Source organism: Thunnus maccoyii, chromosome 15 (genome assembly GCF_910596095.1).
Source record: "Thunnus maccoyii chromosome 15, fThuMac1.1, whole genome shotgun sequence".
NCBI lineage: Eukaryota > Metazoa > Chordata > Actinopteri > Scombriformes > Scombridae > Thunnus > Thunnus maccoyii.
In genome coordinates this window covers 17,439,724-17,465,920 of record NC_056547.1, presented here as the reverse complement: position 1 = coordinate 17,465,920, position 26,197 = coordinate 17,439,724, and the positions used below count along the sequence as shown (strand labels likewise).

Here is a 26,197-nt window from a genome sequence, read left to right as displayed (position 1 = left end):
GGTCAGAGGGGGCCTTCCTAGACAAAACAGATAGGTGAATGCGTAGATTCTGTGATGTGACTGAACTAAAGCGGGTAAAATGCAGTTCCTTGCTTGGAAACTAGTGAACTAATTAGACTAATTTTTCATATTGTAGACTGATCTGTTAAGGTTAAAGACTAAGAGTCAGACCCTCAGGGGGCAGACCGGAAAGAGGCAGCATCGGAGCAGAACACTTTTTGCTGTTTGCTGTTTCAGTTCCTCCTTGATCAAGTGCTTCAATAAACATTTTCAGCATTAAGACATCAAAGGCTTGTGTGCACTTTCTCCACTGAGGCTCAATATTTCCACATCTGTGGTCAATGTATATCGATCTGTTTTATTTTGTCTACCTACAGATGGGTGACAAATTAAAGGAAAAACCAACATGAAGTGTCTTAGTATGGAGTCAGGTCACCACGAACCTCCAGAACAGCTTCTTTGCTCCTTGCTAAGTCTGTAGAACTCTATTGGAGGGATGAACACCATTCCTCCACAACATATTCACATATTCCCTTTATATATACAACCTTTATTTAATCAGGTAATCTCATTGAGATCAAGATCTCTTTTGCAAGAGAGACCTGAGTACAGCAGATACAAAGAAAAACAAACATAGACAGACATAACAAAATGACATAAAGCATCAGAGACAAACACAGACATCACTAAATAGATTTGAGGATAAAAGTTTGTATTATATAATTTGGTTTTATGGAGATGGTGGTGGAGAGCATTGTCTTACATGTTGGTCCAAAATCCTCTACAGGTGTTCAATTGGGTTGAGATCTGGTGACTGTAAAGGTCCTCACATTTTATTCACATCATTTTCATAATCACCAAACCATCCAGTGAGCCCTGGTGCACAGAAGCGTCTGCATTTGATATGTTTCTCCACTCTTTTATTCAGGTTTTTCTTTTAATTTGTCCCCCATCTGTACATCTGGCCTGCTGTTTGATAATTTCATATTTTCTTTTGTCCTAACAGGGTATTTTTTAGGGACCCTGCTCTCCGCCCTAACCCACACTGTCTAACACCCTGCTGTGTCACAGTTATTGATTCAGCCTTTAGCTTATTGATCGACCCAAAGGGGGGTCTATGGCACAGCTGCTTCTTTTGGGACCACCATGTCAGTCTCCTAAATACCCATTCAGCATTCTTGTCTTGAAAAATGCAAGATAACTGAAATAAATCATTAACAGTTAAGCAGTAACCAGCAACAGTGAGAATTTAACTTGTTGACTTTTGCATCAAATATAAAAGAAGACATCTTTTCGGCAGACTGACTCATATACACATGAGAGGCTTAAATAATTCATGGTGACTATTTTAGTGCAAAGATCTGTCTGTATAGTGCTATAGGGACGTTTAGTAACTTCACTGATTTGGAAAATCCACTTAAAAAAACATTATCCAATTTTTTTTACTTATTGAACTGAATCTATTCAGGTTGGAAAGGAGGAGATGTTATGAAAAAGAAGCAGATGATGAACAGACAGATTTGAGACAACTAACATGTGGTTTACACCGAAGAAAACATCTGTAATATTTTGTACATTCAGAGAATTTGACCTCCCTAAAAACCACACCTGCCAAAACTTGACATCCAGAGGCTGGTTTGTTAGTTTCTAGAAACAGGGAGGTCTTCCATAACTTCCTGACTGCCTGAGGTGAAATTATGCATCCATGGCCACTAGATGGTAGGCAGGAGGTCAGTAGTCATCTACAATAGAAGAGACAAGGAGATGTGACCCAGCAGTGTAATCACACAATGAAAGGCCATAGACAGCAGAGGGGAAACTATTGTTGTCGTTGCTGGTGTTAGGGAAAGTGAGAGCGGAAAGAAAATACAAGAAGAAGCAGTGGAGTGAATATAGATGTGTCTGAGTGCAAAACCATTTCACTTTCAGATTGGAGGTTCTAGTTCTGATAAGGAAAGGGAAGGCATGAAGAGACAACCAACCTGTGGGAGTCAGGGAAAGAAGTGAGTGTGTATGTGAAAGGGAGAGAGAGAGAGAGAGAGAAAGAGAGCACAGATTTGAGCAGTGAAGCAAGGGACAGGGCAGAGAGTGAAGGGGGGCGCCGGGGGGGAGTGGTTTGCCTTGCCTGCTGCTGTATATAGAGAAGACAGAGGGTGACAGAGCAGATCCTGTGTGTGAGAGAGAGGAACAGAGAAAAGGGAGACTGACTTTTTACCCAAAAACTCTCTACCTGTGAAGGACTTCCTGAGCAAGACATCAACACAGCTCTGCAGTTTTCTATCGGATTTAAAAAACCCTCTGATTTCTCTCTCCAAACAAGGTAAAAGAAACTGTTTGCTTTCTTCGCTTTTCCCTCTCCCTCTTCTCTCCAGGCAGGTGCAGGCTGAACGTCACAGCGTGGCATACACTTTTCCTTATGTTACCATAAATATCTCTCTCTTTAGTCAAGTCTTAACTGTTACTACATATTTACTTTATAGGTGTCAGATTGTAGGACACAACATTCACAAGGTTATTAATAGATTCGACAATATGAGTGGGATACTGGTGAGATTTTTTTTTTTTTTTTGCGAGAGGTTATTGAGTCCAGCGAGTGTGTGGCTGCTCCTCTTGTGTAATTCAAAATGAGACTGATAATGCACCAAGACCTAATCCCTTCACTCACCTGTTGAGGTGCGAGCCTCATTAGACACCTGTGCGGCATTAAAAATGTTCTCTGTTCTCCGCTGCCTTGACCTGGTGGGTGTTTTTGAAAATAGAGCCGGACAGAGAATAGTCAAGGACTGTGTGGAAGGACTTTTTACGAATACTATACTGAGCCAGGAAGGCTGATTTATCTGGTGGGTGGTGCAGTGATATCTCGAAGTTCAGCTGTGTGAAGGAAAAAGTGTGGTAATAGTGCATGTCTAAGCAGGAGGAATTAAAAGTTTGGTTCACCCAAATTTTCAAGATTTTTTCACTCACCCCTAATTGTATCTAGCCACACAGATAGTTTTAGTTTTAGATAATTAGTTAATATCTGATGCCCACAGCATTGAGTTACAACATGTTGATCATGAAAGTACTTTCACTTTGCCCACATTGAGGTCTGTGCGTTGTTCAGACTAGCTGGAACGCTGTTTGTGGAAAAAAGGTGCTACTGTTGAATTGATTCTCTAAAAACCAGGGAAAAATAAAAACAAAATTAACTGGATGGCTAGATACCACTAGGGATAAGTGAGAAAATACATCCATCATTTGTAATTTGGGGTTAATTTGTTCTAATTTAATTTGCTCTTGAGTGTGATATATTCAGTCTTTGCACACAGACAGTGATGCTCAATTCACTGAGATCAAACCAGTTGAGTTTGTGAGCGTGGTCCTGAAGCTGGGATGACGGTTGAGCTGGATGACACTGACTTCTCTGATGCACCATGTGTGATGAGTATATGTACAGTATTTACAGTGTGTATAAGTGTGTGAACCATGCTAAGGGTTCATCTGTCCCGCAGCCACAGTTTGGGATCAGTAGCTTGGCCACAGCTGTCTGGAGCACTGATGGGCCATATGGCAGCTTCAGTGACACTCTGTAAACCTCAGAGGCAAGACTAAAGGAGTGTATTATGTGCTGAAAGGCTCCAATGTTTGTTGCTCAGCATTAAATGCTGTTCCTTATTGAGCTGACCATATAAATCTGTTAGAAATATTGAGTTTTACAGGATATTTTGGCTAAGAAAATCAGATAATGTACTAAACTTATCATTGTTATCTCACATTATCTGAGAGCTACTGGGAGAATAAAGATGATTTTTGGTGTTAGTCACTCAACAAATGCTATTTTGTCTGTATAGGGAAGCTACTGCTAAAGTACTGTCAGCGGGCAGCATTATGATCAGCAGTTTGACCTAAAGGCCTCAGCAGCTCGTTCAGCAGACTGGTGGGTGTTTTATTGCACTGCTGCTTAGAGTCTGCCACAACAAAACACTTGTGTAAAGGAGGAGACCTGCCCATCCCATGCTGCCATATGCTTGTGTGCGTGTGTGTGTGTGTGATAGTGTGGTATGTGTGTGTGTGTTTCAACTAAAGGCGCAGTCATGCAGAAAACAGCACAGCAAAGATCTTTTCCGGAGCCCCCGCTTTATGTGCAGAGTGTCTATTGTGTTCTGAGATCTGATTGGATAATTAATGATGCTATTTATGTAAGCAGCAGGCAAACCCCTCGCCTTTATCCGGCGTCACATAGACCGCACCATTCTGTAACCTGAGACCAATAAACACACACACATACACATGGATGATTGTATGACCTTTGTTAAGCCTGAGAGTGAGAGTTTGGATCACTCACGCACACACACATGCACACACACTAAGTCTGGTCATTGAAGGAGTTTCACGTGTATATACACACACTGGAGAGTAAATTGTTAGTAAGTTAAAACCAGTGGAGGGCTTTTTCAAATCTGAATCACTGACACTGTGGCCAGATGGAAATATTCCTTATCACAGTGTATCACATATAAAGTTGGAGAACAGGTGACACATAAGGTGAAATGTCCCTTTAATAGTAGTCTGTAAACAGTGTTTCACATTATTGTTTTTTCAAATTAGCCCTCATCCTCTCTGATTTGTTCTTAAACGCTCATTTCAAGATTATTGATACCAGAGTCTGCAGCACAAGTTTGTTCATATTAGTTTCTGCGACTGTGTTTAACAGGCATTTAAAGTAAATATATAGTTTCCCCCTGTTTAGATAAACCTCATTGTCTCTGAGGTCAGTTATTACTGGATGTGGCTTGTGTCTGTTCATGCAGATAATTTCCTCAAGTGTGACAGATTAGTTTTGACAGCAGGACATTACTTTATTTCCGTTACTTTGATAACAACCTAATCTTGGATGATAATGTGGCTCCTTCATACTAGTAACTGTACTGGCAGGTCCCTCTGAGATAAAATATTTTATCACAAGTTGATCACAGTGCAGCTGCTCCAATATGGCAACCCGTGCTGCACGAATAAAAATAATACCAGCATTTATGAAGAAAAAAACCCAAACAGAAATATAATAAAATGTGGGACCGACACGTACATATGCAGAGACGTGAAATGACTGCTTCATGCATCATTCAACATTTAAAGAGCCCTGTGTTTCTATCATTGAACACTTGTTTTCCACTTTTTTTGCTGAGTGTATTTTCATATTTAGCTGCTGTTTGTCTTGGCTGCTTGAGAGGAAAGTTAGGAAAAAAAAATAAGCAGATGATCTCAAAGGATCATGTGGGTTTCTGCTTGGACCATTTGCTGGCCAGCTCTGTTTAAAGATATCTTTTGTGCGTATGTGTGTGTGTGTGTGTGTGTGTGTGTGTGTGTGTGTGTGTGTGTGTGTGTGTGAGTGTGTATGTATGTGAATTTCATAGCGGGAAGTGGATGGTGTGTTGGCAGCAGTCATACCCCAATTATTCTGCTCACACTGTAACCTTTTCACCTCTTCTCCTGTGAAGTGTGAAGTATTTAGAGTGTCTCATCTTTGGAAAGCAAGCTGACTTTCACAAACATTTTCCACTCCATCATATAATTGTCCATAAGAATAAAGATTATAGATCTATTACCTGTATTATAAATATCTTATATTGCCTTCCCTGTCCTTTCCCTCTCACAGATTTATCATGAACCTCTTCCTGTTGACTGTGGCGGTGCTGCTCCTGGTGGCGGGAGAGGGAACTGCAGAAAGAATCCTGTCAAGAAGGACCAAAAGGGAACTTGCCAGTCCGCTCCATGTAGGTGGCATCAGGGACCCATATGGCTCGTACTGCCAGAGGAGAGGAGGCTGCTGCCCCGGCAGAGACGACCTGTGCACGGTGCCGTACCTGGACACCATCTGCTACTGTGACCTGTTCTGCAACCGCACTGTATCTGACTGCTGCCCTGACTTCTGGAGTCAATGTCTCGGTGTGGAGCCACCTTTCATTGGTAAGTAAGGCAGGGTGCAGAAGCGTGTTTGTGTGTGCATCGGTGAGTTTTACAGGAGTGTGTGTGGGCCTGTCGTGGTTTGTTAAGCCAGGCACAGCTCAGTCAGAGGAGCTAAGAACCCCACTGACAAGCTCTGTGCTGGACCACAATGCAAAGCAGCATGAGGCCTGAAAATGAATTACAATTACATACCTGCCCTCTTTCAACCTTACAAAACAGAAACATGCTTAAGATAAAGGACAGCACAAAAAATGTTTGAGGTGGGGAGCAGAGCTAAATCTCCAATTTGCTTTCAAAAATCAAAACCCTCCCCCCAATATCTCAAAATAATGTATTTATGAAAAAATACAAAAACCAAAATGGATCTATAGATAAATTGAATATTTCTGCCCTTCATTAATTTTGAATAAAGAGCAGTTAAATTAACAGTCATTACAGCCACTGAATGTGCAAACTGGCCCTTTTCGTGGCCGCTATTGTGATGCAGAACAAAGGAGTGACTGTTAAGGCTAGTGAAAAAAATAAGGCTATAGATAACTTTCAATTAGTAACTAATTAGCTCCACATTGTGTATTGTGTTTCTCAAGATGGATATATTGATAATCTCAGAAGGGAAGGCTGAAATTAAATATAAGAATATGGTGCAAGAGTAAAATAACAGACCCTCCCCTACTCTCCCAAAAAACATCCGACTACCCTCCCTTCAGGGAAGATTAAAAAGATAGTCTCCCCTTTTTCTAACCCCCCCATTGCCCCCTGATAATTTTTGTACAGTCCCTAAGTGGATAAATTAAGATTTAGCTCATTTTCTCCAACTAGTTCATTACATTTGGCCTCCCTACACAGCTTTAGTGCCACTCTCCCAGAGCAGAGGTGTAAAAAGTGCCAGCGACAGCAGAGACCTACCTGAGAAAAGTGCAGGGAACAGTAGGCTTCTTATTAACCCAGACAGAAGGAAGGGGGGGTGGATGGCGGGATGAATGGAGGTCAGGAGAAAGAATGTGGGCTATGTGGAGGGAGGGAGAGACAGACAACGGGTGCAGGACAGGAGGTAGAGGGGTCCTTGCAGGTATGTGTTCCCTGGACAAAAAGGTAGGGCTGTGGTTGTGGACACATGTGCAAGAGTGTGCAGACACAGATATTTGACCACACAGTGACACAGCCTGGAGGAAGGCTTCGGCACTTCAAACGGTGGCGGGAATTTTTTACAATAGGCCGTTTTATCTTATCGCTGCCCTCCAGTCACAGATTGTTGCTGTCCATAACTCAATATCCAATACTTTATTTACTGTAGCTGGACTCTACTCATTATGCTGTCAAAGTCACTATACAATTTTCTAATATTCACTCAGAAAAAAATGAACACGTCTTCATTGTGCTATATGAAATATGCCACAGCCACCTATTACATCAAATCACCATCAGTACAACAAGTTTCCTGTGTATAAAATTCTTTTCTATCAATGTGTAACTTGTCACACCTTGCAGCCCTGCCATAAATGAGCTGTGATAGACTGTCAGACAGCTGTGAGAGGAGAAGATGGGTATCTGAGGGCCCCAGTCATAAATCTTGCTATCTGCTCTGGGCCTCACAAAAGAGGCCAGGAAACCACCTCACACTGTAAATTCTCTGTCAGCTCATGCCCTAAATTCCATAAGAAATTCACACTGACAACACCTTGCATTGTAAATTACTGTAGGTTGTAGAAAAAAAGTCATTGTGAGCCTGTCACCAAGTCAATATAGTTTCCCTAATCTAAAGCGAGCAGGGTTCAAGCTTCAAGTGTAACGGGTTAAACTCATTCAAAAGGAATGCTACGGCTTTGTCACCACCAGATTATTTTAGTATTTTGTGACAACGACAAAGGGGAATTTACTCCACCGCTGCAGCTTGTAAAGGTTGATGATTTTTTGGTGCTTAATTATGGATGTAATGGACTGGCTGCTTTTGAGGCCCTCCATCTTAATAGAGGTGGCGAAGTGGAGCGTAAGCTGGTTAAAGCATGACGAGGGCCCAGGAAGCCTGGGAAGGCAGGAAAGAAGCTAACGCTACATTCCTACACTGGATTACTGGAGCTCAGAACTCCTTAGACCTCACATATTCTGTGTGCACGCTCACACACAGACCTACAAACTGCACACACACACACACACACACACACACACACACACACACACACACACACACACACACACACACACACACACACACTGAGAGAGTTACTATTAACACTTTTTATTGTGGTTGCAAGTGAAGGAATAAGGCCAGTGTGATTACATTATACTGATGCCTGTATATGTAAGTCTACATCTCTGTCTCTCATTTTTGTCTCTCTATTTGAGGCTTTCTTTGAGATTAGTGGCAAGATTTTTTTTTGTTTAGCCACATCAAATCCATGTATACTAAGTTGCCCCTCTTTGTCTCTTCTCAGGCACCTGCGAAAGAAATGGAAACAAGTTCTTTACGGGGCAAACATACAAAGAGAACTGCAATTTATGGTATGTAAACCCCTCTTTCTTCCTCCATCTCTCTCTTTCAACCTCTTAAGCCTGGGCTTCCCCTTAAATGTCCCTTTAAGTAGCTTAAACTTATAAAAACATTTTTTCCATCACTGTTTGAGTGTTTCATCTATACTCTCTGTATCTACTTGTTCAAACACTTCACTGAAGCCATTTGATGCTTATAACATATAAAATGTTCAAGCGCATGAAGCTACATATCTATGCAACAGTTTTAACGAAGCAGATGTCTTGTGCATTATATTTCTCAAAATTTCACGCTGATGTATAGTACAGTACTTATTCTTAAAAAATTAATGATCTACTATATGATTTGAAATACGGTTGAGTGGGTTTGAATAATGGTTGTCTGCACAACATATGTTTCTAATATGTTGCCACCAGTGGATTAGTGGGATAATATTTGCCTTTTATGTAATTTTTGATCAGTATCTTACATTTATCACATAATCTTCATATTTCCATTTACACAAACACACATACACTGCCCCTTCCTCTCCGTTTTAGCTCTTTGCCTATATGACAGTAATGAGATAGGAAAGGAACAACAATACACATATTTAGCAGATGAAGTGTTTTGTTAGCCTTAGAAATGTCCGTAACATCTACACCGAAACCTTAAGCATTTTACACAATAGGAAGCTGTAGAAGTTTGCTCTTGTTGTTGTGAATGTTTGTTGAAGGAAAAAAATGTCCACATATTCTGAGTCAGCATGCTGTTGAGATTCAATTTTTATCTTGTCTATCTTTGTTATCTTTGTTATCTTTGTTGCTATAAAACTTCATGTGAAGAAGAGCCTGGTTGTCTGTCTCTGTCGCAGGACGGACAGTAGCTTCATAACTCAAAATAAATCAGAACAGGCCTCATGCTATTTCTTCAAATCTTTTAATAATGTTGTGTGAGTAACATAGCATATTTCATCTTTTTTCCCCTTTATTTAGTGCAAGATATGTGATTAACATGAAAACACATATGACACGGGACAGTACGAACAGAAGAGCCAAAGAGGACCAGACAGTAACCCATGATAACAATAACATGAATAAAGAAATAAATAAAAATAAATAGATCAAAGGTTGCATGTGGTGTGTGTGTGTGTGTGAGTTAGTGTGGGTAGGCATTGTGTATGTTTGTGTGTAAGGATATAGAAGAAAGAGAGCAGAGGGGAGGAAAGAGAAGAAGGAAAAAGGAAAGCTACAGCGTTGTTATGGGGATCTCTGATTGGGCGTCAGGGTGGAACCAGGATGAGTCAGGAAAGAGTTTTATTTTATTTTCTTTTATTTTTTCCTCTTCCCCTCCTCACTCCTATCCAACCACCTCTTTTTATAGTTCGTTTGCTTGTCTGCTTGCTTGCGTGTCTGTACTGTTGTGTGAGTAACATGGCATATTTAATCATAAGTGAAACAGATTTCCTCTTGAGCTTCCAAACTGCTCAGAGTCTACTACTTTGATAAAAATCCACTCTCATCTGATGTACAAAACTGAGTCTGGATATTGCAATACAGTGTCTTTTATCTTCATGGCCTTCTGCACCCTAGGGGCAACAGAGTTAAGTTGCTGTTGTCATTTTTCTGCATGATATAGACGGCAGTCAAGGCGATGTAGAACAGCTCTTGAGACACTGGAGGGAGGAGACAGAGGAGGTCAAATGAGTGAAGGCAGGAAGAAGAGTTATTGAATTCCTCACCTGCTCTCTACTTCAGTTTATCACATCTGTGTCATTCCTCACTCAGTCCCTGAGTGTGTCCACACTTGCAGACACGTTGGCAAATGTTGATTTAACATCCATTCGTACATCTGTAATATATTTATTTTAATACAACAAGAACACGCTGTGGCTGTTTGTCATGACATGTCTCGCCCATCCCACGCTGACCCCACCGATCTCCACATCATCTTTTTTAAGACTCGCAGCTGTTCGACTCAAGTAGCTGCGCTCTGTCAATTTGATAGGCCTGAAGTATGACTCTTATCAAGGCAGCTCAGTTAGGTCTGACCTAAAGGAGCTGATGGGTGTGTAGATAGGCGTGAATGGAAGTCAGCCTGAGTTGATAAATGGCAGAGCTAATGTTTCTTCATGAGGAAAGACTTGTGGAGGTTGAGCAAACACAAGCTACGTGGTAAAAATAGCCTCCAGTGTTCCGGTTCACTAGAAAATAGCATTTATGTGCTAACTCCCTCTTTCACCGCCACACAAAAGAGTCTTATGGACATGCGCTATCACACGTGTATGTTAAGGCAATACACACGGACACTTGCATCACAACTTTGGCGCAGAGGGACACACACACACACACACACACACACTCCTTTTTACACTCCCACTCTCTCCATTTATTAGCTTCCCAAATGTGCGTCCTCCCAACTGTTTTAGAATCAGGACTGCAGGCAGGGTGGAGAACAGGGTTTCCTCTTTGAGACAACAGGCGGCTCTTCCTCTTAAAAGTCTCTCATTAGCAGTGGTTAAGCCTCCACACGCTCTTATCTGTCCCTCCTACTTGTCTAAACTGACCATTAAATAAAGGGCACCAAATATCGCAAATACAGCCAATAAAAACTGGTGCTTTGACGTCAGTGTCATAATCAGAATATAAACTTTATGTGTAACTACAGCATGATTGTAGCTTGAAATAACTTGTGGGCAGATTGTGTCAGCACTAGACATAGAAACACAGCACAGTGTGAGCGTGAAGTATTAAAACAACTCTTATGTTTTATCATAGTGTGCGTGTGTGTGTGAAGATGCACCACGATATGTGCGGCAGTCTTTTGTTGTGTTAATGGTTTCTCCAGCTGAGGCCTTTTCCCTCTCAGAGCTGTTGGCATCCTGATACAGTAGCTCCTTATCTGCTCCGAATGATCTGTAGCGTGGCGCCTCCTGCTCGCACCCGCAATCTCACACAGCCCAAAGGAGCAACTATCTATCCTTTGATTTGGCTGCAGTTCAGCTCTCTTCATGTACCTCAGATTGGCCAGCAGCCAATGCCAACTTGGGCTTTTTATGTTTCTGTACAGTTTTCCAGACTGTGTTGATAACATCATATCTGAACACACACAAACATGGCTCTGTTCCCACTGATCTGGCAGGATCGGTACATCTCAGGTGTGTATGTGTAGATAATATGTGTGAAAGTGTGTTTGTATGGTCTCTGAGGTGAAGAGGGTGTCTGCCCTCTAATAGTGAGTGTGACGGAGAATGTGAAATATGGCCGCCCACTGTCTTTGCAAACACTCATATTTCATTCTCAGTCACACTCTGTCCTCCTGTCTCCACGAGTCTGTCATTACGCCTGTTCCTGTGTGTGTGTGTGTGTGTGTGTGTGTGTGTCCGGTGTGTGTCCCATTCATTTACTGTGTGAATTTATTGCTGTTTTTGAACCACTGGCACTGCGCTGCATGCCTGTGTTCCTGCTGAAGCGAGGAAGAGGTGAGAGGTCATCGTCTCTTTCCTCCAATCGAGGCCATCAGACAGCCCTCTGTTGGGCAAACGGTCACTGGTTTAAACTCTGCTAGTGTGTAAAGTGGGTGTGTGGGTGTGTACCCCAGCATTGTATTTACACATGTGACTCAGAGATCCAGCAGGGTGGAATAGAGTTTGCGATACACATTCTTCTACACATTCTAACATTCTGTGTGCTTGTGTGTGTTTAATGATCCTCTTGGGCAGGTTCCCCTCACTGTAAACACAATGTACAGTAGACTGAATGGGTGGCAGTCCATACATGCCTGTGTGGGAAACACCCCTCATACTTCTTCTCCCCGTAATGCACTCATTCATTATAATATTTCCAAAACAGCTGCTGACACTGTGGCTGACTGTAATACTCAATCATTTATAATGACTTTTTCAGTTTATTTATTCAGGTAGTCTTATTGAGATCAAGATATTACTTTAACAATTTACAGTCAAGTGACCAAGAAACCAAGAAAACACTGATAAAGCTTTAAAATCTCCAAATGGGAATGAAAGAATCTAGCTTGAGGTCTGTTTGCAATTCACTTAAAAGGTGCATAACATTTGTATCCAGTACTGCCAAGATTAGTAGACTTGTTGACATGTAGGTTAACTAGTAACATCTAGTATTTGGATGATGTACTGTAGTTACAAAATATTGGAAAAGAGGTTGTTTTTAATGTTAAACAGTAGAGTCTTGAATGAATATTGTGAGCTGATTATCCCCCTTTTGTCAGTAACAAAGTCCATCCAACTTTTTGATAACGAGAGCAATACTGAGTGTAAAATTTGTCATGACTGATAAACACACTAGGATATACTGGGTTTAAAATGTATGATGGAGCAACAAGACAGTAAACAAGTCTCTGTAGTTAAGTACAGACATAAAAGTTCACCCATCAAATTTTACAGTTGAGAAAAGATGTGTAAAAGTGCATGCAGGCATTTTAAATCTTTTTTTAATATCATTGTAATTATATAGTCATCAGTTTGGAGTTTCATTTTGTCTTAACAGCTGCTTTTTGGGATTATATGGGATGAAATATTCTGAAAATGGTCAAAGTTTCAGCAAGTTTATGGGACTCTGATGAAACTTAGGAACAGTAAAATTTTTAAGCAATTACCTTGAAGTATCAGTGGTAGATAAGCTTAAGTCATGTGAAAGGTTCCTTATCATTGACAGTCTGTGTGATTTGTTTGCTGTCTGTCTGGCTACACAAACACACGCACACACGCACACACCACACACACACATAAAATCCTTCACAGTGAGTCATCATAAAGTACACAGAGCACAGGTCTCTATTTTTGAGCATCCCCGAAGTAAATGTCTGAACGTCATCATTAATATCCTGCTTTCTTATCCACTCCGTCATCTTGACTTCTACAGTCGCTCTTTCTTCTGACTAAAAAAGGATTTGCATTCTGCAGCCTTAAAAGGCTCATGTTCCCTTTAACCTCACTCCCTCGTTCTGTGTTTCCCCACTATTTTCCAGCTTCTGACGTTCTCCTCTCATTTAATTTCTTATTTAGGAATTCCACTGAGTCCCGGCATATTTGCTCCCCTTCGAGATAGCTTCTGATTTCACTGACCTTAACATGAATATTGAAATAAATTACAGCTGTAAAGGAAATGCTGTGTTCAAATTAGTCAATATCTGTTTCTCTCCTCTGTAGCACATGCGGGATCACAGGACGCTGGGAGTGTGAGCAGAACGCCTGTCTGATGGAGCCTGACATGATCCATGCTGTCAACAGAGGAAACTATGGGTAAAAGACACAAAAACGCACACATGCATTTGATGGTATACAATAAGATATTTCCTACTCATGGTTACAAACATGTCTTCTTTCTTCTTTTTCTACATCTGTTTTGTGCTGTCAGGTGGAAGGCAGCTAACTACAGTCAGCTCTATGGCATGACTCTGGACGAGGGGATCCGCTACCGCCTGGGGACTCAGAGACCCTCCAGGACTATTATGAACATGAATGAGATCCAGGTACAGGGCAGTCCTCTTCAAAAAACAGCAGTCCAAAGAGCAATACTTAGTGCTTAGAGAATACTTAGTGGCTTGGTGGGGTGGTCAAGTTACTGAACACACAAGTATAAACCAGTGTTGGTGAAGTGCCCTTGAGCATGTCATTGAATCCTTGCCAGTTCCAGTGTTGCTGTTTTGTGTCTGACCTCTGAACTCCGACTTTGTTTTAAAAAGGGGTTAAGAGAGAAGAAATCTTCCTACAGGGACTGGTAGAATATCACATTACAAACCATGGTTTTCCCCTTAGGATTCCACTTAAGTAGCTTTAAAGTTACATCACATTCAATGTATCTCCAACATTTCACTGAAGATTTATAATGCCTCAAGCCCAAGATGTCATGTTTTTGCAGCTGCAATGTTACATTAAATATTCCGTATTTCTTGTGCATAATTCTGCACAAAGTTCCCCAAAATTCAGGCTGACATAAGTTAAAGTTCTGTGTATTTAAAGAGTGTTTGTAATGATGGACCCAACAGTGAGGTAGAAGGGCCAATAAAACATTGTTTACTCATTTTTAATCCTTTTAATGAAATCACTTCCTTTTCACTGGGCATGGTAGACAGAAAATGTACCAAACTTTTTCTGATGTTTTGAAAAGTGAATAGTAAGCTGTAATGATAACACATTACATAATTACATCACATTACAAAATGCAATATATTCAATCTAAATTTTTTTTTTTTCATTTGGTCAACCAATGATTTAATCAACCATTTTGAGCAATTTTTGAGCGACCAAGGTCAATGTCTTATTCTTGAACTCAGCTTTTCAACTAATTACATAATTACACAATAAAAATAATATATTGTACTGTATGCAAATCAGTCAGAAGTGTGTGTGTGTGACACATGTAGGGCAGAGATGCGGGTGTGGGGGGGTTTGTTGTTGGAGGGAGGTAGGAAGTTCTATCTGCAGGTGAGAATGTGGAGAAAATATCAATGGCTACAGTTGCTGTCGTTGTTGCGGCTTTTCAATTGACACTTTGTTGGAGCTTGCGATTTTGTGATATGCAGGTTTAACAACTGCTACAACAAGGGAGCGCTGATCAAAAAGTTTTTCACCTAATTATGGTGGCTTGTTGGTATGCAATGGCGTCTCCATCTTGAACCTCAGCCCATTCTGATTCACTCAGTCTTTGTTTACATTTTACCCAGACAGATTACATTAGACTGAACCAAAACCTCAGACAGAGAAGATGGAGGGGATGGTGGCTGCTTGGAGAATAAAGAGCAACCTCATTCTCAGTCTACACCCCTCTTCTGCCCTCCATCCTTTGCTTCATCCATCCACAGCCCCCCCCCACCTTAACTTTTCCCAGCATTCCACAACTTCTTCTACCCGAAAACCTCACAACTCCCCCTCCCTCTTCTTCCGCCGTTAGCATGTCCCTACCTGTGCCAGGAACCAGATCAGAGCCCATTCATAAATCTCTCTCCATCTCTTCTTTCCTGTCTGTCTGCAGAATCATGTGCAAGGGATGGGAAATTCATGAATGAATTTATTACACATGCACACACACATTATCTTTGCAGCCATTGCTCCTCTTTTATCACACCTTTTGGTCAGGTGTCTGCATGTTTGGACTTTGACTTTTCACAACTGCAAATCTCTGACCAGCAGCACATTCCTTAGTTATGTATCAGGTGGTCAGTGTTCTGAATACATCACTATTAATCCAAGGAATGTGATGCAGGCAGCCAGGCTTTTTGTGTGAGAGAGGGGTAGTCATTTGTACAGAAGTGTGTGCTCCATTATCACACATAACTGAGAGTTTAGGGGCACATCCAACCTCAAGTGGAGACTAATAGATTGACCATGTTTGGCATGTGAAAAGCACCTGTGGGTGAGGGTGCACTATCAGGAAAATATTTGCACTCTATCATGGGCGACTCCCTCTGATTAGGATTTATTATCACAGTGATATTGGTATCCTACATGGATGCCTCCTTGAAGAATGTGAGTTCACTGTGTCCAAATGACGCATTAGATTTAAGACTGATATAACTAAATGGCCTCATGGTTTCATGGTGGGGACCAGGATCAAAGGTTTCCGTCTATTTCACAACGTCAGAGATCAACACTGGGCCAAATGGTCCTAATCGTCTGTGAATAAGTCCCTTCTACTAGAGGGTTGATTAGCAGACTTATGTAATCTGCCTGCCATCTAAACTTGTCATACAAAAAGCCATCCACAAGTATTTTAATTGCAGCCGTTCGTTTGTGTTCTGTTGTGTGCAAACAATAACGCTGCACCACCTGACACTAAACTCACACACGTCTCACTACTAGATCTTTATGTTTGCTCTATTTTACTCTAAATCCCTGTTTTCACTTATAAATTAATGTTTTCTCAGTAAGAGTGTTGTTTGGTCTTCTTGACTAGGATTTTATGCTGAAGCAGGACTGTATAAACTGTCTCTGTAACTTTTTCTCCATTTGTTCTTCTGTCAGATGAACATGGATCCTCAGAGTGACCGTCTGCCGCTCTACTTCAACTCAGCAGAGAAGTGGCCAGGGAAGATTCATGAACCACTTGACCAGGGCAACTGCGCAGCTTCCTGGGCTTTCTCAACTGCAGGTAGGTCCTCAATAGAATAAATTGAGAATTTATAGGGAAACGTACGGTATGAGATATCATAAAACAGGAAAGAAAAAAAATGAAACATCTTTTGACCTTTTTGCTGCGATGCTGGCAGGTTTTGTAGTCAAAGTTTTGACCACAAAAGGTCTTCCTCAGGTTTGTGGTTGAAACATTGCCATGTCCATGTAGAGAAAAAAAAGAATTGGGAACGAGAGAGCAGTGTCAGTGAAGTATTTTTTTAGTTTTTCTGTGCAGATATTTGTTAACCAGCACCTGCAAAGGATGTGTGTGTGTGTGTCTCCTGATGATTAATTGTCATTTGTTATCTTATTTTAGCTTGCTGAAGACCTCCAGTTACAAAATAGTAACAATCTAGAGGATAAAATCCTTAAATCTTTTGATTTAATTATAGAGCAATCACTTAACGTTTGAAAAGGTTTTGGGCATGAAACAATAATAATGTTGTCTATTTTTTTCACTAGCTGTGGCATCAGACAGAATCTCGATCCAGTCAATGGGTCACATGACTCCTCAGCTGTCACCACAGAACCTCATTTCTTGTGACACACGAAACCAGGGAGGTTGTGCTGGGGGACGCATCGATGGGGCCTGGTGGTACCTCCGGCGTAGAGGGTAAACACTTCCATTTGTATGATCTAGCAACAAAAAACAAATGCTGCATGCAAATAAGTAGTGATTACTAAAGATTTGGTCCATCTTTCCAATTCTCCTCTCACAGAGTGGTGACAGAAGACTGTTACCCATACCTGCCACCACAGCAAACACCAGCAGAGATCGGCCGTTGTATGATGCAGAGTCGCTCGATTGGCCGGGGGAAGAGGCAGGCCACGCAGCGCTGCCCCAACACACACAACTACCACAATGACATCTACCAGTCCACACCACCCTACAGGCTCTCATCCAATGTAAGCAATGCACAAACAGAGATAAAAAAGAGATGTAAGATGCACACATACATGCAGGTATTCTAACTCGCCCACAAATATAAGATCCACTCCTCTCTTACATCAGTTTAAACCCCAACCATCATAACAAACCTTTAATTTCCTGTCAGCACTGAGCTTTCATAAGCTTGCTCTACCTTTTTCTGACTCCCTCGTGCTACAGTAGACTGTAATCTCTCTCACGTGTTTATTACAGTATGTGTTTTTGCACACTTTCCTCATGCATACTTGACTCTCTTGTGAATGAACATGGGAATGTACAGGATTAAGTGCTGGAAAGCAGTCTCCGGTGAACCCATGAAGGGCAAGAAGTTGTCTTTTACCTGCAGTTGGCAACTTTCTCGGTCCTGGCAGTTGTTAGGAGGGTGACTGAAATATAATACAGAATTATAAAGTAATCTATTCTGATTACCACTTTGCCTCCAAATATATGAGTGAATTATACCAATTTACAGACATCACTTGGGATAGCAGCATAAGCATTATCTATTATGAACCAGAATGAGTCAGTTGATATTGTTCAATAGTAATGACTGATTAAGAAAATACAGACAACTGTGCTGTATTATTAGCGACATTAGTATATATCAGTATATATTGCACTGCAGTTATTCACAGCAATTGAGAGGTAAATAATAAATAAGTAAACATTTGAAAATTAATGTGAGAATAGTGTGTAAACTTTATTTTTACAATTAAAAGCTTGATCAATTTGAGAAAAATCCGTCCTTCATGTCCGCTTCATGGACCCCTGCCTTTCCTTTGCAGAGTATCACATAACATTCACTAAAACTATTTCCAGAAGCCATCTCTGCATGCAGCTACTCGCATCTCTTCCATCTCAAGTCGACCACTGAGCTGCAGCCAACGTGTGGTTTATCAGCCAGCATCCATCAATGCTAAATGATGGCTAATGCCTCTCAAAATCATTACAGCCTGTTGTTTCTGCTTCCTGATGGCCTGTGAAGTCAATAAGCCAGGCATTAAGACCGAGGGGCCCCGCTGGACTCAATCTTATTATCTGACTCTTAACATCCAGGGGGTTGTTTTCATCCTCTCCATTTCACTGACATGTAATGATCTCTCTGTCTCTCTCTCTCCTCTGCCTATAAATCATTCCATCTATCTTTCTTTTCTCTTAGGAAAAGGAGATTATGAAGGAGATTATGGATAATGGCCCTGTGCAAGGTAAAGTGATACCTTTTTGTGTGTGTGTGTGTGTGTGCTCCTTAAATAGACTTGTAGATAATATTTTAATGTTGACATTTGCTCCCAAGTGAGTGTTTCTTTTTAAAAATACACACAACACTGCACTCCCGAGGGACAAGCAGAAAAACACACAAATTTTCCAAACATGTGCGCCTCAAAGTCTCGTGTTGGGTATATGACCTCTCATGATGTCATGTTTGACCTCATGATCCTGATGGTTTTGTCCCGGGTTTCAACTCTGACCCCAGTCACCTGGTCAAAAATGATGGGCCTTCATGTCAGTATAATGGAGCTGACCTTCCTTTACTAGCATGCCTCACTGTCTGGTGCCCATCTGGACCATTGTCAAGTACACTTGAATAGAGGAGTCACGTGTGTGTGTGTGTGTTTTCTGAGATTCTCTGTGAGTCTGTGCCAGCCTCTTGTTTTATTGTTTAGAGGTCCACGAAGACTTACTGGCTTCACATCAACTTTACTTTTTGCCGGAGTTCCTCTCTGACACAAAGGCATAGAGGTGTGTGTTTGTGTGTGTAATTGCTCATTGTGTATCATTCTATGATTTGTTGATAAGAGGGGAGGTACAAACTACTGTTCTCAACCAGGGAACACTGAACTCAGGTATACCTCCAAATAAGGGAAATTCTTAGCTGTACATCCGGAGAGATATTCCCATTGAGCTGGAATAGGAAAGTCACATGGAGTTCAGTTTTGAAGCTCACACCAGTGAACACATGTACACACACAGCTGCCTTGTCTGATGTCTGGGTGTGTGTGACTCACCCACTCACTGGGGAGAAATTGGAATTTGTGTTTGGCGAAATTAGGAAATTACTTTTAGATTAATCAAGGCTTGATTTTTATCTTTAACTGCCCACAATAGATTCAGCAGCCCTTATAAAGTAAAGTCATATTATGTGTGCGTGTGTGTGTGTGTGTTATATCCACCTACTAATTCTCCCTGTTTGTTTGTTCTTGCAGCTATTATGGAGGTCCATGAGGACTTCTTTGTCTATAAGAGTGGGATCTACAAACACACTGACGTCAGCTTCACCAAACCTCCACAATACCGCAAACATGGTACACACTCAGTCAGGATCATTGGGTAAGTTACCAATGTAACACTACAGTGCACTTAATGGTTGCCTTGTTTTGTGAAACCACCAGCCTATTGGTCATAGAAAGGCCCTAAGTAGAGGTTTTGTTCTTTACCCAAACCTGACTGGACTCAACATAAACACTAAGCTAGGCTTTCATATTATGCCTTTGTGCTCTGTAATAAAAAGTTTTTCTTCATTTGGAGCGGTGATGAGGATGAAAATCCACATGTCATGTCACACAAAGTTTACATTTGCCTGTTAAGTGAATGAGGACTGGATAAAAACATCTGTCTTCTCTCATTATGAACCTGGTGTCCATATGTCTGGCTTCACTGTTGCTACATGCTCAACAGATGCCATTTCAGCAGAAAAAGTGTTTCTAAAGGATGAATCAGGTTTTAAATGAGTTGGTCCTGGTAACAGACTTGAATTTTGTGAGCCTCATCAAAACCTTACTAGTCGAGAGTGTACCTGTGAATAAGCTTCCCTCCCAGTCTATTGCTCTTAAAGACACACCTTGGCTCCAGTCCTCCATCTGCCCCAGACAAGGCCCCCTCCCCCTTCCTCCTCTATCTAGTAACTTCAGCGACCACAAATATGCAGACGGGCAGACGGCTGACACACCTGGATTACCTGCCCCCACCCTCTGTCTCTCTTTTCTCCTTGCTTTCTATTCGCCACATCTCTTCGCACTCTGTGGGGTCTCCATCATCGCTCCTCAATTGGCCGTCTGACTCACTGACTGCAACCGCTTCCTCTTTTTTTTCTCTTCTGCACATCCAAGCCAAGATACTCTTGTTATCATTTAGACTATCCCCACACGGACAGGTAGTTGTTTGCTGCAGTTTTTGGCTGGACCGGTCACGGACCCCAAATGTCTGTCCATCACTGACTGACTGACTGACTGAGTGGTGAAGTTACACCATTTACACCAGTTTTCCCCAATTACACCAGTTTCCCCATTGGCCATTGGTCTTTCAAAATGAATCCCTCAGTGGGACTGAGAGTGAGCACAGCCTCCAGATAAGTTTTAAGAAGAAACATTTACTGAACAAAGCATCACATGGAGGCTCTCACACTGACAGGAGCACCAACCTGCCCATACAAGAGATGGGATGGATCCATTTTACCAGCTTGCACGGCGGCTAGCAGCTAGTTAGCATGGCTAAGATCATTAGCATAGCCGTGCTGTGCAGTGTGCAGCCCATAGACTGTATAAAAATAAGGTGTAGCCGTGGTGTTTCTGGTTTAACAGCACCATTCTGTGTTTATGGTGTTTGTGTGCTCTGAAAGATGTCACAGTGTGGATATAAAGTCACATAGCTGACGGACTGTTAGCCTAGCATGCTAATCCTACGTAAAAATATGGACGAGACCATATGTTTACAGACAGAAACAGATGAAAGAGCAGGGGGAGTTAACAGATAATTAGAATACTTATAATTAAAATTAAAATCAGTTTTCTTTCAAATCAAACATCTCAAGATATGAGTGGAAAGTATTGTTCTATCAACTGCAATTATACCCCTTTCTTTGACTCAAACATTGCTTAACCATGTCATGTGATATGTTACTTTAGTACACATTAACAACAAATATTACTGGGACCACTACAGAAGATGAACATTTTATATCCAGGAATTCACATTGTAGACACTACCACTGACTATCCCTGTAACACTGACTATACACTGTCTAGCCATATAGGTTTTGACCTAGTCTTGTTATGTGTCGGAGGGCAGTGAGAGGCCAGCAGAGGTTTTAACCTGTAAAAAGTCTTAAACATCCTTTTTACTTGTAAATATTTGACAGTGTAACTCGTCCAGCTGGTGTCTGTTGTAACAATGATAGGTTGCTGCTCACTAATCTCACTTTCTCGAAATGAGAAAAATAAGCAGCTACCTTGTAATGGGCCCTATAAGGGGGGCAAAGGAATGTGTTTTTGTAAGCATTTGACTGTACCTTAGCACCATAGCGTTTGAGCTTGTCTCTGACTTGAATAACAATTTCTAAAAAATCATGAAAAACTCCAGACAATGTAGTCGAGAGCTACGATAAAAGCAGCCTCTCTTCTTTTATCTGATCGGCCACTGATGAAGACAAAACACACAAAAGGATCCTTCGCTTCTCCTGTCCCTTATTGTGTGCATGTCTTGCACGTTCTGTGTATTTTATGTTGCTTCCTTTTATGACATCAAACAATATAGCATGTATTGGCATGTGCATGTCTAACCTGTACTTAGCATGTTTAAATAACATACTTCAGTAGCATGCACTGTTCATAAATGTCTTCATGCAAAACTGTGAACATGTTTGTACACCAGGATCACACTCTATGGGCTGTAATTATGTCTCTATACCTTTAGTATGTCAATAAACTGTGGAGGTATGCAGGGCGTGAGATGATGCTGAGGATGAGGATTCCCAGTTCCCTGAATGCCTCCTGCTCTTTGGCTCCTTCTATTGACACTGTGATTCCTCGCCACTCTGGATGAGTGGATGTACCAGAGACACGGGTTTAGGGATGGATAGGGTGAAAGGGGGGAGTCGGGGAACGTAGTGTTTTGAGCACCAACCTGCCAGCCACAGGCATCAGTGTGTTTACACAGACCAAATCCCATAGCGGTGCGTTCCTTTAAGCCCAGAGCCTGGGAAAGTTTGTGGAAAGAGCATTGAGGTCCACTGTGGTGGAAAGGGCATTGTCTGGGCTGCTGATCCTGACTGCACCGGACAGAGAGAGGGGGATCAGTCCCCCGGAGAAGAGGTCAGGGGTGGGCTAAGGGGCGTTGGGGAAGGGCGGGGCACATGGGCACGACGGTATGCCCATCATTGTCCCCGAGTGAGCAAGCGAGCTGATTGGAGGCCAGATAAGAGATCAGCAGTGGTCCGATTCTGTTTGGCTCTGTCCATACCGATAAATATGCAGACAGGCAGGCATGCATATGGAGGTACAGAACCACACATACAGGTGCTTTTACACACAGGCACACATCCATCCAGAGTAGCCCAATCATCTCTGTTTCAGATTGTAACTGACATCTGTTGTTTATATAGCTGCCTTTAATGTGTCTTCTGCTGGTCAATGTGACGTCTGACTCCAGTCAGGGGAACACTGGGCTAATAAAGTCACTTGCTGATAGAAGGTTGGCACTATCTGCCAGTGTTGTGGTGGCAGGCTACTGAGTTGGCAGACTCTGAAACCAGCCACACTATTTCCCAGCATTCCTTTCCCTTATAAAAGACAACAAGCGATTTGGGCACCGGGAGTCTCCTGGGAAACCAAAGGCCCGGAGTGCAAAAACAGGATGGGAATCGGCTTTGGGAGAATGTTTTGATCATGACGAGCAGAAACGGCAGGCGTCTAAAAGTTGGCAGCTGCTAAGCTAAGACCAAAGTGCAAGGCATGATGGGAATTTATGGGTCTTTGCCAAGGTTTCCTGAGAACAAAGCTGCTGGCGAGCAAGAGGGTAAAGATATGCCTCGTATGTATTTTTGTGTTTTTAGGTTTCATCCTGAGTGTTGTTGTCTCCTTTCTGTGCATTGACGGGGTTGAGGTGGTGTTCACTTCCTCATAACCTCCCTCTCCTTCCTGTTTCGAATCTGGAGTGCGGAAACAACAGAGGAAAAGGGGAATTCCGTGTTTTTGGATTGGAATGGATGTAGGAGTGCAACAAGGCGGTGTCCAGCCATAAATACTCTGATTTCAGGATGTTGTAGACGAGATGAAAGATTTTTTCCCCACACTTGAACACTACTTCTACCTCTTCCTGCCTTTCTTTACTAAATAATTCCAAGCGTGCCCTAGGTGAACACATTCCTGAGGTGTTTACATCAGCGTGTTTCTTGGAAATCCTCTGTATTTAAAAATAGCTGTGCAACTCTGACACAGCTATTTTGACATTTATATTTGAGGACATTTTGTTGTGCTCTTTGGCTTTTCACTCTCATGCATGTTGGGTAACTATCCTCTTGGCTTTGTGCACCAGGTGGGGAGAGGAGAGACACTATGATGGGACATCACAAAAATATTGGGTAAGATATTGTTTTTTTTTCAATGTGCAAAACACACGTACATCTTTCTTGTCCAGGAGTCTAAAAACTGTACATACTGTGAACAGGCAACACTGTTAAACACTTATCACATAAGAAAAAGTATAGTATATTAGTATAGCAGTAGTACATTTCAAGACCAAACTGGATCTTAATTGGCTCAAAACTGTACTTTTTTAATGGAATACAGTTTTAAAGGGTGTGTTTAACAGTGTTGTTCAGTTTTTTTGTGCATGAGTAGGACCAGGTATATGCATTCTTGAATTAAAATATGGCACATCTGTAGTATCCTTAACTGTATTTTACATTCTTTGTAATATATTTCCTTTTCAGATTGCTGCCAACTCCTGGGGAAAGAACTGGGGAGAGAATGGCTACTTCCGTATTGCTCGTGGGGACAATGAGTGTGAGATTGAAACATTTGTGATCGGCGTGTGGGGCAGGATCACGATGGAGGACATGCACAACCATCATCACCACCATCATCGTCGTCGACACACTTAGAGACATCTTTGTTTTTATCCCACTGTAGAGTTGGTTGTTACCCCAGAGAAGAACCACACCAAGAGAACTTTATAACATCCCCTTGTACACCAAGCTGGCTGGGAGAGCCCAAAGCCCCCGTGCCCTCTCCTTTTACACCTTACTTTACTCTGGGGATCAATACAACTCCTCTTCTCCACCCTCTCTACCCCTTTAATAGAACAACTCTCCCCACTCCCTCTGTAACTCAAGATTTATGGCACCAAAAAACAAAGAAAAACTCAGCTAAGCTAAAGCTCTTTTATGTTGCCTTGCCTGGCGTCATGATGCCACATTACGCACCTCAGGTACCTTCTGTTCCAAAGACCACACTTCCCAGAATCCTCAGCATAACATCTGGTGAAACACGTTCATGTCAAGTTGGGTGATGACAGAAGGAGAGGCCTAATCTGATCTTTTTTTATTCTTCTTTGTGTTTCCTTGTCAACTTGAACCTTTAGTCTTTTCTAGCTCTAAATCTATAATCTAGACAGGCGGAAAAGATGAAATCTGAGAGCCAGATTATCAGACATCATACAGGGACATTTCCCTTTGAGAAAGACACACCCAGGTTAACTGTGTAACATGATAATATATCATAGATGACCTTATTGACATTTACCTGTCAGCTCTACACTTGCACAGTTCGCCTCATTCCCTCAGTTTTAGAGAGGACCCTTGTATAGAGATAGTAGCTGCAGGCAGTAGAGTTTCTCACACATTCCAGTAACGTAGAATCTGACACTGGAAACAATAAGAGATTTAGTGCGGAATATTAAATTACAAATAACTTTGGGATTTTAGGAGGACTTACAACAGCACTGATACTGACCAACAATCAAAAAGCAGTATAATTCAACAATGAAACAGGCTAAATCTTTGCCCTCCAATTACACGTTTATACTGGGGACAGTGTCAGAAGATGGGATATGATAAAATTAAAGAGCCATTGCCTCACCAGTCAAACATGTATCACTTGTTTTTGGCTGCAGGTGAAAAATGATTTAAAAAGTTGTCATGATGACCAATTTAATTAAATATTCTCTGACCCCACCATCCCATTAAAATAAAAAAAGATTGTAATGCCTTAAAGAAGCAGAGTTGTTTTGACCACTGCGAAAGAAAGATAGTGTTTGTGTATAGTAGTCTTAATTTGATCTGTTCTGTGCACACTGTTACAATTTGAGCTACAGATGGTATTTTTTTTGTCGCTGTTATATTTTAAAGTTTTATTTTACTACTTGTTTTAAGATGTACTGTATGTAGTAACTTTCATAACACACTCATCACTTGGTTGCTTTTCTGTTTGTGCTTCTACATAGTTGTAACTGTTTGGCCACAGCGAAGAGGGTGGGTGGGAGACTACTGCTGAAGTCCAGTCTGTGCTAGTTTGATGCATTTCACGTGTAATAAACATTTAAAGCCACTTCTAACAAATACTGAAACACCTGTACTAGTCAAACAGGTTGCAGATGCCCTGTGTGACTTGGTAATGTTCTCATTTTTTTATTTTTTAGTGTATTCTTAACATGTTATCAGCCGTGTGCCTTGCTTTGCTACAGCATCACAGCACTTTCTGATGTCTTTATTTCAATCGATTGCAGGCTGATTGAGGGATTTTCAGATCTTTTTTTTTGAGCACAGCCTGACTTGAAAAGGAAAGTACAGTATATTATTACCACTTGCCTTAAACTACATCCTGGTGTGCTTCGACTGTAACTTCAAAAGGCTTTTCCATTTCTATATCATCATGTCTCATGATCTTAAAGTCCTTCTATCGTCTCCTTCAGGCATGGACAGGCAGATAGACAT

At 41.5% G+C, this 26,197-nt stretch overlaps 1 protein-coding gene across 1 annotated transcript; it reads left to right on the top strand.

The window, feature by feature from the left end:
- Positions 1-2,154: 2,154 nt before the first annotated feature.
- On the top strand, positions 2,155-25,904 carry tinagl1 (tubulointerstitial nephritis antigen-like 1). Its single transcript, XM_042436236.1, has 12 exons — positions 2,155-2,320; positions 5,636-5,946; positions 8,379-8,445; positions 13,599-13,691; positions 13,807-13,921; positions 16,413-16,539; positions 17,025-17,175; positions 17,282-17,468; positions 18,650-18,695; positions 19,695-19,818; positions 23,800-23,845; positions 24,197-25,904. The coding sequence occupies exons 2-12, from the start codon at positions 5,643-5,645 to the stop codon at positions 24,365-24,367; spliced, it is 1,431 nt and encodes a 476-aa protein (XP_042292170.1). The 5' UTR covers positions 2,155-2,320; positions 5,636-5,642; the 3' UTR covers positions 24,368-25,904.
- Positions 25,905-26,197: the final 293 nt, after the last annotated feature.

What these genes read in the sequence shown, in the direction of transcription:
- tinagl1 (XM_042436236.1), top strand. Translation starts at nt 5,643, where the DNA reads ATGAACCTCTTCCTGTTGACTGTGGCGGTGCTGCTCCTGGTGGCGGGA. An exon ending in TGGTACCTCCGGCGTAGAGG is followed by an intron (nt 17,176 to 17,281) that starts GTAAACACTTCC and finishes CTCCTCTCACAG; the next exon opens with AGTGGTGACAGAAGACTGTT. An exon ending in GGACATCACAAAAATATTGG is followed by an intron (nt 23,846 to 24,196) that starts GTAAGATATTGT and finishes TTTCCTTTTCAG; the next exon opens with ATTGCTGCCAACTCCTGGGG.